This window comes from Hippocampus guttulatus, chromosome 1 (genome assembly GCF_054856545.1).
Source record: "Hippocampus guttulatus isolate MCC_2025c chromosome 1, RoL_Hgut_1.0, whole genome shotgun sequence".
NCBI lineage: Eukaryota > Metazoa > Chordata > Actinopteri > Syngnathiformes > Syngnathidae > Hippocampus > Hippocampus guttulatus.
The window spans coordinates 23,165,915-23,179,824 of NC_141261.1; the positions used below are offsets into that span (position 1 = coordinate 23,165,915).

The 13,910-nt window shown below is 40.5% G+C and overlaps 1 protein-coding gene across 1 annotated transcript; it reads left to right on the forward strand.

Annotated features, from left to right (window-relative positions):
- Positions 1-9,961: 9,961 nt before the first annotated feature.
- LOC147211028 (trypsin-1) lies at positions 9,962-13,275 on the forward strand. Its single transcript, XM_086129552.1, is given in 11 exon segments — positions 9,962-10,172; positions 10,660-10,796; positions 10,798-10,823; positions 12,219-12,288; positions 12,291-12,329; positions 12,332-12,349; positions 12,423-12,463; positions 12,465-12,594; positions 12,597-12,636; positions 12,639-12,655; positions 13,063-13,275. Coding segments are annotated over 11 exon segments (723 nt in total). The 5' UTR covers positions 9,962-10,120; the 3' UTR covers positions 13,216-13,275.
- The last annotated feature ends 635 nt before the right edge of the window (positions 13,276-13,910 follow it).

Sequence of the window (13,910 nt, forward strand, 5' to 3'; positions counted from 1 at the left end):
CGACATCGGTCACATTTGAGGTTAAGGCAAGTGAAAAGGACAGAGGTGTGTCACTCACATGCCAAGTCGAACCGTGTGGATCGATGTAACTACATCATCAAACCCGAAAGGGGAAATCATTCAACAAAAACGCCGATCCAACAGATCACACAAACATCAAGAGGCAGAACAGATGAGAGTGGAGGACATTTGTACTTATTTGTTCAAACAAAAAGAGTTTAAAAAAAAGTTTTAGTTAATTGATGTCACAATGAGTTTCTGGCTAAGCTGCTTTTCTGCAAAGAGGATTGTCTTCAAGAACCCTTATTAAGTTGGCGCCTGAGGGCCTGACATAACGTCTACTGTATCTCCGGTAGTGCTTGACAAAGCGTTAAAGTGAATCTCTTAATCTTAAGGCAGGACAAAGCCGTTTTTTCTCCATAGCACGTTTCAAACACAAGGCAACTCAATGCGCTTGACAAAAAGCAAAGTCAATCAATCGTAAGCATTTGCAAACACAACAGTTAATGACATTCACAAGCAAAGCAGACAAAACAAAAATAGCTGACAAAAAAAAAATCTGAACGTACACTGACATCGTGTACACATCAACAGAAACTTTAAAAACATTTAAATGTTAAAAAAAAAAGGTTAAAAGTGTTGAAAATAACCAAACGAAAAAACGATTTATTTCGAAGACTAGGGAGAACAAAAGAAAAAGCAATGACACTGTAGACTGGCTTCACTTCTGTTTGCAGCTTATTCCAATGGCGTGCAGCACAACAGCTGAATGCTGCTTCACCATGTTTACTTTGAACTCTGAGCACCACTCATTGACCCAAGTCGGCAGATCTCAGAGCTCTGCTGGGCTTATATTCAATCAGCATTTCCATGATTTCAAAATAACATTTAATATGTTTGATTTTCTTATCTTAAATTATCCCTCTTGGCGTTTGGGTCCAATCACTCGCTTTGATTGCATATTGCTTATCTCTTCTCACAACTAATCTCTGGCTAAATGACAAGAAAAGACTGATGGCAGCAGTTCTTGTGTTGTGCATGTGGATAAGATGTCACGTGTCTCGGCCTTCCTCAGCTAAATGTGCATCTTATACTGTAACTGGGGGTCATGCAAGGAGAAATGACTCTGTTAGCTTCAATTATGTTTCCTTCTCGAAAGATATTGTTTTTACAGCCACCAGAAAAGGGACGTCTCAAGTTTAATGCAAAAGCTCCTTCATCTTCCCTCCTTCAAATCGTAATAATGTTGACCTCGGTTGTGCAGGGAACAATTCTGCATCTTTCCTTTTTTTTTGTAATCTGCAGCTCATACGCAACAAGACTGTGTGTATGATCAATGTATTTCACCCTACAACTGCGACGAGCTTGTTGGAGCAGATTTGATTTGCCCTCATCCACTGAAAATTCCAAATCCAAAATGCGGTGTGAGTGGTTGAACTTCAAAAAGGGAGTGTCAACGTCATTGTCTTAAGTCTTACCTGTGCGACAGCTTTCTTGCACACCACCTGCCCGGGTTTGGAATTAAGTGCCGTCATGACTTAGTTGCAGTGGCGGTATCAATTTTGCACAAAGCGACTGATTAGTCCACAGTGTCCTCTCTTTTCCTTTGCTTCATGCAATTCCAACAATTGTCAGAACAATTATGCGTACTTTGTAAACACAACGCTTTGCCCTACTTCCCAAAGTGTTCCTACTTATTTAATCAGCTTTTGTACTGCAGAACATTTCACTCTGTCTGAACACGTAACTATGATGCGTTACTCGGTGCGGCTGCGTGTTCTTCTCCTATGTACTCTATGATGTGTATGCACAATTTTTAAGAGTCTTCCTTTTATGAAGCGCTTTATTGTGTTTCTTTTTCAGCCACAATTGATTGGGGATGGATGGGCATTGTGAAAGAGGCACTGAAAGTAATTACAAACAAGTAGTCAAAGTCCCCATGGCAATGGTGGGCTTAGAACAAAGCAACGATGCCCTTTTGGACCAATGAATTTAACTGTAAATTTGTTCAGTCTTGATGTTGGTATTGGGGGTGGGGACATTTTTTGAAATGCTAGGATGCCAAGTGCTGACACTCAGAATAATCCGAGAATGTGACACTGAATAATGTGTTTTTCTATTACATTGTGAAGAAACATGCATGTGGACATTTTATTGTTGCAATTTGGCATCATGGAGCATTTTATTCTCACAAGTTTCATTTGCCCCGTGCTCAGTATGTGCCATCAAAATACCATAAAACACAGGGTGCATGCGTCATCAAGTCATTGCAAAGAGCAGCTTGGCAAACTGCTGATGCAATGCAAAAAATTGCAATGTAGATAGACATGTAGATAGACAACTAGAACGATTTCTGTGTCGTCTACAGAGTTAGAGCAAATAATGAGTTCTTTCCTATTTTACGAGCAAGTTTGGGGATGTTGATTAGACGGTCACAGTTCGAAAACGAACTGAAAAGCGATCGGATCCCAAAAACGTAGACCAGACAAAACTCCGTCACAAAAATATTCATTCACAAAAAGCGCACCGACAATGTATGAACAGAAATCACTGGTCAACAATTACCAGGAAAAACAATACATTAACAGAAAGCACTTGAACAAGAACGACTGTGACAAGAGTGTGAGGTCTAGCAAACAGACACTTGAGCAAGAGCAGCGACAAGGTCCAATAATCCGATAAACTGCAGGCCGCTTGTCAGTCCTTAATTACATGGCTAATGATCATGGGCGGCAGGTGTGCACGCTGAAGGAAAGGCCCTCGTCTGCCACCTGCTGGAGACACACAGAAGAGGAACATGACGTAGAATCGTAGACCTTGCAATCAACCCAACATGCCAAACCCAAATATCAGTTGACGTAAGATTTCGTCAGCATGTACCATTCAGTTATTTTCATCCTGTAAAAAAACAAACAACCCCCCCTCCCTAAACAATAAGGCAAAATCAGTTGTTGATCGGTTCTAACAACAGAATGTACTCAACTAACCCGACATTGCGACGGTTTATCATGCATCGAGTGGGTATGCTTCAAAAATCTTTCAAAACGGACGGGAAGGTGCAGTTTTGGAAGGTCAGTGGCAGAGATGGGAAACTGATGAAAAATGTATACATTAAGAGCACATATTTTGCATATATGCATGTATTTTCTCTCCATATTAACATTGGCATTTTTGTCACACATCTGGTTCGGAAGTACCTTTTCCTATGTGGCCGCCCCGAGGGGCACCGATGAAAAATTGTGGCCCCTCCAGTATTAGTTTGTCCATTTTTGGTGTATGGATGAGAGTTGTGTGACACATCAATAAATAAGCTGTTCATTTCTCAACCGTTCGGGCTCAATCAGATCAGTCAGTAGAAGAGTGAAGTACAGCGCTATCTTGAAAAGCAGAGAGGAGAAGCGTGCCTTCAATCAAAAATGTGTTTTGAGCCTTTTTTTTAACATCTTGTCATGTTACATTTGGATCATGTTCAGCACACGCTGGAATTTTTGCTGTTGTTTACGAGCTCCGTTCTGTGTTGCTAAGTCTTGATTTTGTTTACATCAGCCTTCCCCTTTTTGAGAGGTATCATAGTGCCATTATAGGAAGTAAAATAATGTAGAGGTGAACATTTTCACTCCTTGATTCGGTGAGACAAAATCCATCCATACAAAAGTGGGCTGCCAGCGGCTTATCGGCAATAGCTTGTCCACAGAACAAAGCAATGGCTCCCTTTGATGGCGGCCCTATGGAGGGAAACATGATTAAAGTGCTCTACTTTCTGTCGATTCTCTCAGGGGAAACTTGATAAATCTACTGAGTGAGAGGAAGGACAAGGAAGGGATGGGAACTTTTTTTTTTCTTTTCCAAAATGCATTTTGACATTCCTTTCTGTTCCATGTTAAAACAGTGGACCTCAGGTGGTGTCAGCTGACTACATCAGAACAAACGAATATCTCTCTCATCGCTGTTCTCTATCTGTCATGGAAATTGACCTATAGTGCTATTTGCAATTACTGTGGGCTTCCTACATCTTTATTACTCATCACTCGGCTTGTTCTCCTGCCTCAAACCATTTGCAGCTGCCTTACGCTTTAAGGTTTCATCATAGTCCTGCTCTGTCTAATGCAATTGTTTACCACTTTCATCCAAGTGAACCGTCAACACCACAAAGCAACACCACCGTAGGCTCTCTTCTCTGTGTTCTCCCAATCAAACTCTCCAACGGAGCTCCATCACTTAAATGAGTGTTTCACTGTGGCAAAACAAGAACCCTGCTTGCTTTCCAGTGATCTCCAACACCACAGAAGCTGAAGTAGCTCAGCTCAGCTTAGCTGTCAGATGAGGATGTTTCTGTGGTGTCCTCTTGTTTCTACGGAGCCCCCGTGGTGCCAAGGTGTGAGACAAACCGAGGGTACAAATTCGTAAATTGAGTGGACAGATTGTCAGTGAATATAATTTTTCTCATTCGCTGGGACCAGGGGGACTGTACTTTTTTTTTTAATCAAAAATGTTCATTTTATATTATTCAGACTATTAAGGACCATTTGCCTGCAAGTAGTTCACAACCTTTTTATATGCCCTTCTAAGGTGACATGGAATAATATATATATATATATATATATATATATATACACACACACACACACATACATACACTGTATGTTCCCTGGCAAAGTTTTGCATGCCGTTGCAAGGATTGCGAGATAAAAAGATTTAAAAAAATTTTCTTTCTTTTTTTGCAAAGGAATGCTTTTTTTAATGCGCATATATGTACGTCCGGGTCATTTTCTGGGTAAATGAAAGCAACAAAGATGGAGCATGAATTGGACTTTTATTTTGAAATTGGCTTGAAATACAAAGCCATCAAATCTGTTCTTGATCTTAAGCATGGTTTCCCAAAGAAGCGAAAGACATCTGAAGCGTACCATCATCTCTCAAACAGCCGCGGGTTAGAGGCTAGAGCAGCCAAACTGACCCGGAAGTACATTTAACAAAAAGTTCCCTTGCAAAAAAAACATTAATTGACGTTGTTTTCATTACCAAGACCTGAGAAGTCACTACAGCAGACCATCTTTCGCTTCCTTTATCGCAACCTGAACAAACAAACAGAGACTCTACTGTGCATGAGTGCATAGATCCCTGATAGAACACATATACATGCCGTATCAACACCACAAGGGGCTTGTTCTGCGGTCACGCTACAGTAACTGATGCTCATGTAATTCAAATGAATACTGCATCGTGAGTCAGACTGCATGTAGCCATGATGTATTTCACTTGCGGCTCCGGGCATTGACAGTACATTATTGACTCGAGATGTGTTAGTGCTTGTTAATTTATGAAGCACTGTTTCACATGTCACACACAACCCTGCTTGGCCTGAGCATTGCAAATGTTTTCTGCAAGTCGATAGAAATGTATAAGGGGGAGCAATACTCTTGAATTCAAATGTTAGCAAATTATCAATCGAATTAAATGCATGCAGTGTTTCAAACACAAAGCTGCTCTTGCACTGGTCTTAAACATAAAACGAGACACACATTTTTATTCGAGCAGTGTAACCGCTGCAGTCAGAAATCTGTGCAAGTATATCCTTCATCCAATCTTTTCTCCAAATAAAAAATGTTGATAAATGATGGAAAGTAAAATTTTGTGTATATGACCAACATTCAAAAAGTCAGCGAGAGCTGAAATTCAAAAGGCCGAAAAGCAGTAAAATTGATCTGCGAGGACTTCAAAGCGGTCCCTTGCCATTAAGCTAAAATCTGTTGAGCAATGAACACAAAATCGATGTTATATTTTGACACAGAACTGTCCCAAAAAAACTTTCCATTGATTCTGACAATTGCTCAATAGATGGTTATGTGTATATTTAGAACAATTAACAGCATTATTAGGAGATATATATATATACTGTATATATATAAAATTTAAGAGCTAATCTGTATTTTCTCTTTTGAGCCTTCACTTTGAAGCCATTTTTTCAGTTTCTCGTCAAGGATAATCATGTGCAAAAATCAAAAGATATTTCCTTGTGAAATAACACAAAGAGCATGGTCACAAGTAAATTTTGCTCAGATTTTGTACATTTCATATGGAAGCAAAAGTCACGATGAAACAAGGCACGTGGGCATATGAGTCCTGCCTAAGTAGGCAGACCTGCTGTCCTAGATTCAGGGGGAAAAGGCCTTCTGGCTCAAGACATGTTGACAAATTAAGAGGAGGAATCACTAACTAAATGAATGCACCTCCTCAGGGCCAGCAGGGAAAGAAAGGAAGTGGACAACATAAATGGAAGAAAGGGGAAAAAAAAGCTTGTCTGGGAAGCTGAATGGCTCTTTGGTTTTGGAGGACAGAATAAAAAGCAAGTCACGTTTTTGTGCCAGCATTCCTCAAAAGATCAACTCATAAAGTATCCCATCTTTGACCCCCTCTGATTTATCTTTCACTCAAGCATGACTTATTCTGATTGATTACATTTTAATTTCCGTCTGTGCGACATTCTGGCCCATGAATTTGGCCCTTTTCATTAAAAAGAATAAAATAAAATAAAACGCATATGAAGGAAGTGCTGCTCTTTCAATTATGTGTGCTTAACTGATCAAAAGCCCTCGAATCAAGCACATTTTAATTCTACCGTTTTTTTTTGTTTTTTGTTTTTCCTGAGAGCAATTACTCATTTGTGCTTTTGTCAACAGACAGGTTTTGGGTAAACCACAATTTCCATTTGTTCAAAGCCATAAACGCTGTTTACTCCCAATTTCGATAGAGATTAGAAACCTGGATACCGTGCTTCCAAATTTTTGTTTTGTGGACCTCCTGAGACAGCCTTGGCCACCCCATGTCTCCCCAAAGGAAAACAACTTTTCCTCTGCCACCGTTTCTCATTCACCAAGTGATGACGCAGCATCAAGACTAACTGTGGGTTCAGTATGTTGCTCGAGGACACTTCAACGTGGAGACAAGGGCCGAGGATCAAACCCGCAAACTTCAGGTTGTGAGATGACCACTAAACCACCTGAGCCATGTTACCCTTACCTACAAACGTTGCCTGAATTGGTGATATGCAACTCAGGCTAATTTGCATTCAACGAGCAAACATTTCATAAAACAGACCCTATAATCAAGCATTGCATTAATAAGGGTCGATAAAAGCCACATAGAAATTACAAATGAGCAGCAATGAAAATTCAATGACGGCACGATGATTGACTGGTTAGCACGTCTGCCTCACAGTGCAGAGGTTCGATTCCGGCTCCGGCATTCCTGTGTGGAGTTTGCATGTTCTCCCTTTGCCTGCGTGGGTTTTCTCCGGGTACTCCGGTTTCCTCCCACATTCCAAAAACATGCATGACAGGCTGATTGAACACTCGAAATTGTCCCTAGGTGTGAGTGTAAGTACAGATGGTTGTTCATCTGTGTGTGCCCTGCGTTTGGCTGCCAACCAGTTCAGGATGACCCCTGCCTACTGCCCGAAAACAGCTGGGATAGGCGCCAGCACGCCCACGAACCTTGTGAGGATGAGCGGATTAGAAAATGGATGAATGAAAATGCAATTCCAAGTGACATCTGAGCAAAAGATGAAACAATTAGGAGGGCTAACACTGATGTGAATGCTCATACGAGATGTGTCTTGGATGCCCCAACGATATGATGTTCTGTACTTGAAAAGCCAGTAATCAGGGATTGCCATGGCAATGGCAGAAATTATTCTCATAATTACAAGACAGTGTATCGTCGAAGACCCCAAATTCTTTTTTTAAGGTCAGATTATGTAATTTAGGCCTGCTTGGTATTGTTGGTTTCAATTTTTGTCGGCTTAGACTCAATGTTTAATGGCCTCAAGCCATGAAACAAATTGCTCAGCGGGCAAGACAGACTGCATGCATATTTCATGAAGCCATTACAATTTTGGCAGCTGTCAGTGACCAGGATGAACATTGTGTTCTGGAAGGGAGCTTTTACAAAAGTCTGGAATTTACATCAAATTTATCTTTGGTATTCTCAAAAATTACATTGACTGTATTTTCCTCATATTAGTTTTTTCTTAACAAATGCCAGTACCTCACACAAAAAGCATTTTATCTCATATTCAACAAGATGGCAAGATGGGTAATTCATTTAAGTGTACCAAACATGAAAGTAATAATAATAATAATACATTTCATTTGCAAGCGCCTTTCACAACACTCAAGGACACTTTACAACCAAGAGCAAATAATAAAACCACGGATAAAATTATAAACAAAGAAAAGAAAGATTTAAGGTGGATAAGCAAGTCGGAATAGGTGGGTTTTGAGCTGGGTTTTGAATATGGAAAGAGAGTCAATATTACGAATGTTGGGTGGAAGTGAGTTCTAGAGTTTGGGGGCAGAGCGACTGAAGGCTCTGCACCCCATTGTACTGAGACGGGCAGAGGGTAGAGAAAGGTGGAGGGAGGATGAGGACCTGAGTGAGCGAGAGGGAATGGAGATTTGAAGAAGATCTGACAGATAGGGGGGCGCGAGGTTATGGATGGCTTTGAATGTATAGAGAAGTAATTTGAAGTTAATTCTAAGTTTGACAGGCAGCCAGTGGAGCTGTCGGAGGATGGGGGTGATATGATGGAAGGAGGGGGTTCTCTTGATGATCCGGGCTGCTGAATTCTGAACGTACAGTCGTTGCATTGTTTCATTGATGATAGATCCTCACATTTTAAAGCCATTCGTTGACGGTGCTTCCAGCAAAGTGAGTTTATTAAATTAGCATAAAATATAGTGCACATTGCAAGACGGGGTAATCGTCAATAAAAATGAATCAGGTTTAAATGTGCGCCATCTTGCAACGTGAAAACAAAGCAGAGTTTACTGCACTGAAACACTAAAAAGGACATGGGAGTGACAGGAATACCGTAAGCACATCTAAAAGACCCATACGGTTATTTCTGTGTTAATATGTCATTGCATAACATCGTCATATTGTTGCTATCCTCCTGACTGCTAGGGAAAAAAAATGTTGTCCAATCAAATTTATTTTGAAATTCCCCAATCTATGTGAAGTAATTGGACTACTCCAAAAGAAATTTTAGAAATTCCACTACAGAGGACATTTTTAAAACACTTGAATACTAGGCTCAAATACACTTAAAACAACTCAAACAACACTTTAACGTGTTCATAAGAGTCTTACAAATAAAATGCCAACAGCATTTCAAGACAAATTGTGTTTGATAAAAAGTATTTTTTTTCACACACATTTTACATTACATTTTACAGTACATTTTTCCTCCTCCCATAAAAAGCGCTTGCACTGAGGGAAGCCATTTTCTTCTATTGAGAAGTCAAAGTAACAAAGCCCCACCCCCTACAAATTTGGTATCATATGACGATTTGAAATTTGGATTCAGACTTTAGCAAGCATCATGGAACTTGAAATGCTTGATTTTCTTTCGCGGACCACAAAAAATAACATGGCGGGCCAGATCTAGCCCCTAGGCCTTGACTTTGACACCCATGCCCTATTTAATCTCATTCAGTGTTGTTGAGCAGGTAAAGACTTCAGAGTTAGTCAAATTCATTGTATGATATGCAAAATAGGCTAAGAAGAATAGGCTACATCCAATTGTAGGATGATCGTTTTTTTTGTGGGGGGTGTCCCATCATGTCATCCCTCTCCTGCTTCTGTTTGTGGTTGCATTTTTGGTATTCTCATCATCCTTGCTGCCGGTGTTACGTTTTCATGATTTCTATATACTAACGTGTTGTTTGAAAGCAAGAACTTCAAACTATTGGGATAGGCCCAAATGCCCGATAATGCTTGAAGAAAACTACTGCATCCATACAAATGCCAGAGCTGTGAGAAACTTGGAAAGATTGTGAAGTTTGGGGCTACAGGTGAGGAACATTTCTAATACACTATCAAGCTGTCATATCATTTTGACGACGTAACAGGCTTTTAGTCACCAATAAGATTTAACCATCAAACTATATGCAATGTTTAATTGCAACTTGTAAGTCATGAGCATTTAAGCAAGGTCTTACGAGTCTGAATGGAAAATTTTGATATTATCTTCACCTAGCTGAGCAGTGCTGAGCTGCATGAGGAATTAACTACCTAATAAAAATGTGGATTTCTCTTTTTACAGGGAAGAAACAAAAATATGTTCCTACTGGGAAGATCTGTGCTAATGCTATTGGCTTTCTGTGTAACAGGTAACGTTTGCGTGGTCGACAAGGTGGAATTTCTGCCGCAATACTTAACATAGAATCAATTCAATTCAATTCAATTGTATTTATAGAGCACTTTCGAACAGCCAGAATCAAACACAACGGGTTAAAAAAAATTATATATATATATATATATATATACACACAGTATATATATATGGACAACTGTTGGACAGAATAGTATTCAATTTCCTAAACGACTTCCTGGCTTTATCTTATTTTGTCAATGTTATTGCCATTAAATCTGTTGACAGATTAGTTTCCCTTTCTATAAGAATTGGTTAAATTCAAATGTATACTTAGCTGTTGGAAAGCAAAATGCAAGGACATTTTATAGCAGGTCTGCATTGCTAGAGTAACATAAGTTCTCCCACATTAGTGGGCCACAAATCAATTTTGCACACTTGAAAAATTCATTCAACGGACTGTCTACTACATGCCTGACATCGAGCTTCTTCCACATGGCATATAGAGACGTTCACAGAAAGGATTATTGGTTCTTATGCGGTCCTGCCGTACTCCAAGTTTCAGGCATCTCTTCAGTATCGAAGTGTGCTGAAGAAATGAAAACACAACTGTGGAGGGACGCTGGTGCATCCCCAATGGGTGTGTGTGTGCTGCCCACTGCTGGAAACTGTAAGTACTGAGCAGAAGTTGAAAATTCGAGAAATTGAATTGTGGTCACCACCACCACCACCACTATGCCATGGGAAAAAAAGTATAATGCTCCTGTATAATAATACTGTAGTAGTATGACGCAGTGCTTTAAGTGGAATAAAACAAGTGCCAGTACTGTCCTTATCTGACTATTTGAAGAGACGTCTATGTTTACACTCCCCAGAGACTTGTGCCCCATCATAAAATGAGGGTGTGATTAAATTGCTGTTTCTTAGCGTCCTAAATCAGCAATTGAATATAATTTCGGAATTGCCTTGTGTTCATGTTGGTAGCAACTATGTAGTGGCACTAAAACTAACAGGCTAAGCCAGAGGTGGGCAAACTACGGCCCGCGGGCCGAATCCGGCCCGTTGGTCCTTTTAATCCGGCCTGCCGAAGGTCGGTCCACAATTAAGGTTCGATGTGAATGATTGCATTCATTTCAATTGGACTTGTAATGACAGGCATTTCACCACCAGGTGGTGCATTGACTTGAAGTTGCAGAACACAGGGGGGGGGGGCGCCACCTAGGACCTCTGTATCGCTCTACTTCTACTGGTCTGATCACAACCCATCTGCAGAAATGCACAGGCTAAAATAGGTCATCAACAACACTGTTGTCATTTTAAAAAAGTATATTAATATACTTTTATATTTATATTAAGAAATTTACACACTGGTAAATTTCCCCAGTGTGGGACAAATAAAGGATATCTTAATACAGTACTTTCATGCTTTTGTTCTGTTGATGTTTGATATGGACTGTCAACAAATGCAGTTTATTTTTTTTAATGTACCATAGCTCGTGCTGACCTGGCCCTTCTGTCAAATTTTAAAAGTCAATGCGGCCCCCGAGCCAAAAAGTTTGCCCACCCCTGGGCTAAGCCAAAATGTTGACATGGTAAATCAAGCAAGGTGTCACACCACCACGTATGCCAACCTCAAAATTAAAGCTTTAGGCTATTGTAATGGCATCAATGTATGATTTGGAAGCTTTTATTTTGAACTTAACCTTTGCGTTGGCGGATTTTTTTAGTGTGTTGGTCGAAGAGACATAGTTCCTCACTTTAGTGTAGACTGCATAAACGACGGCGCACACCAAACAAACTGTGACCGGAGGCAGAAAAAAAATCCTCTACCTCTAAATGGTAGCTACCATTTTTTTAAAATGTATGTATCCGAATTACTGAAGGAGTCGAATGAGAATCACAAAGTGCAAGGGAGAAATACCCGTAGAACATAAATAGAAGGTACTCTGGGCTCATGTGAAGTCCGCGGGTACTCCGCACCGCTGCGTACCCGGCCCACTTAAAGCACTGATGTTATGTAGAATAGCTGTGTGTTAACAACGTTGGGCTTGTGTGGGACTTCAAGGAGCAATACGGTAATGTTAAGTGAAGACAGACTATCCAAAACTGAAGGATTCTTCAAAGTCTCCAAGATATACAGTATGTCCACTAATTCAGCTACAAGACATTCGACAATTCGACATCATGCTAATTAAGGTAGTAGAGGTTGAACAATTTGTCCTCCATCCTGATCCAGAATCATAATGGTACAACTCTGTGTATGTTCTAGTTAAGCAAACCTGCAATGCTGAATGCCACGTGCAACCAGCCAAGCTGACCCAACCAGCCCTGAGCTCGCCCCGGGTGAGGAATGCACAGTGAGCGGTTGGGGTGTGACATCACCATACAGAGTCTCCCCTGAGCTGCGGGCTGTTGATGTGAACATCATGGCTTTCTGCAACTACGGTACTACTACTGGGTCAATATCACTCCAAACATGCTCTGCGCAAAGATTCATGCCAGGTAAACGTTTCACACCTCTTACCCAAAGTCATCTGACAGACTCTAGCTCCTTTGCGACCCCAACGAGGATAGAAATGGAAGGGATTGATGGATGAGAATGTAAGATAAGATATCCTTTATTTGTTCCACACTGGGGAAATTTACAGTCTACCCCATGAACCTCGCTGGAGAGTTCCCACCTGGTTGTGTCGAAGCAGTCCCGCAGAACATCTTCAGCTTCCGTGGACCATTTCCTGACCATTCGGGTCACAGCTGGCTGCCTGTGCAAAAATGTGCGACTAGCAGAGCACTACAAACACTAATTTGACCTGACCTCAGCTACAAATTTTGGCCCAGTCTAAAAAAAATCTAATCTGATTCGCCAAATAGCAATGATCCCAAATGTCTCTCGTCTGGTCTGTCCACAGGGTGACTCAGGCGGTCTCCTGATCTCCAATGGCTTCCTGGAGGGCATTGTGTACTGGGGTATCAGCTGCGCGAACCCCTATTTCCCTGGAGTCTATACTAAAGTCAGGTACTACATGCCTTGGATCAACTGGATAAGTGAAAATGAAAAGTAAACCAAATGTAGGCAGGCGGCTTGAGTTGGGGTAACTCCAGTCAACAAAAGGACTGACTACAACATGCAGCATTATGACAATTCACTTTTAGCGTCCCATTTTGTTAAACTTGGTTTGATATGTTCCTGAAAATGTATTGAGGTAACTAACTGAAATAGGCTTCATTTTGTCGTTTTAGAATAAATTTGAACAGCATTCAAATGCACAGCTTTTAGAAACCGATTTCACAAAGCTTCATGAATGTTCAGTCATTGCAGCCTGTGGCATGGCACTATTTCCACTTTGTGCCTTCCTCTTCAAGTTGTTGGCCCAAATCTGCCTTGTAGTCAGTGTATTTTTAACGACTTTCCTCAAATGCATGAGGCATACTCTCATTTGACTGTTTGGATGGATTATAACAGAAAAAATGCCTTTCATGTCTACTTTTAACATCATTTTCTCCTTGAGGAAAAAGGTAAACCACTTAAATTTAACGGCAATGTTAAACAAATTTTGGTTGAATTTGAAATGTTAAAAAAAGACCGCATGAATTTTAGCAACTTAGGTTAGCCACATGTGCATTTGTGTTGACATACTGGATTTTCATTTTGACTTGCTTTCATTTTCAGCTCCATTCGTTGTGAAATTGCTGAACTAAATTAAAGTGTAGATTTTCAGACTTCATACAAACATTTCTTTGTACTAATAGCTCATCA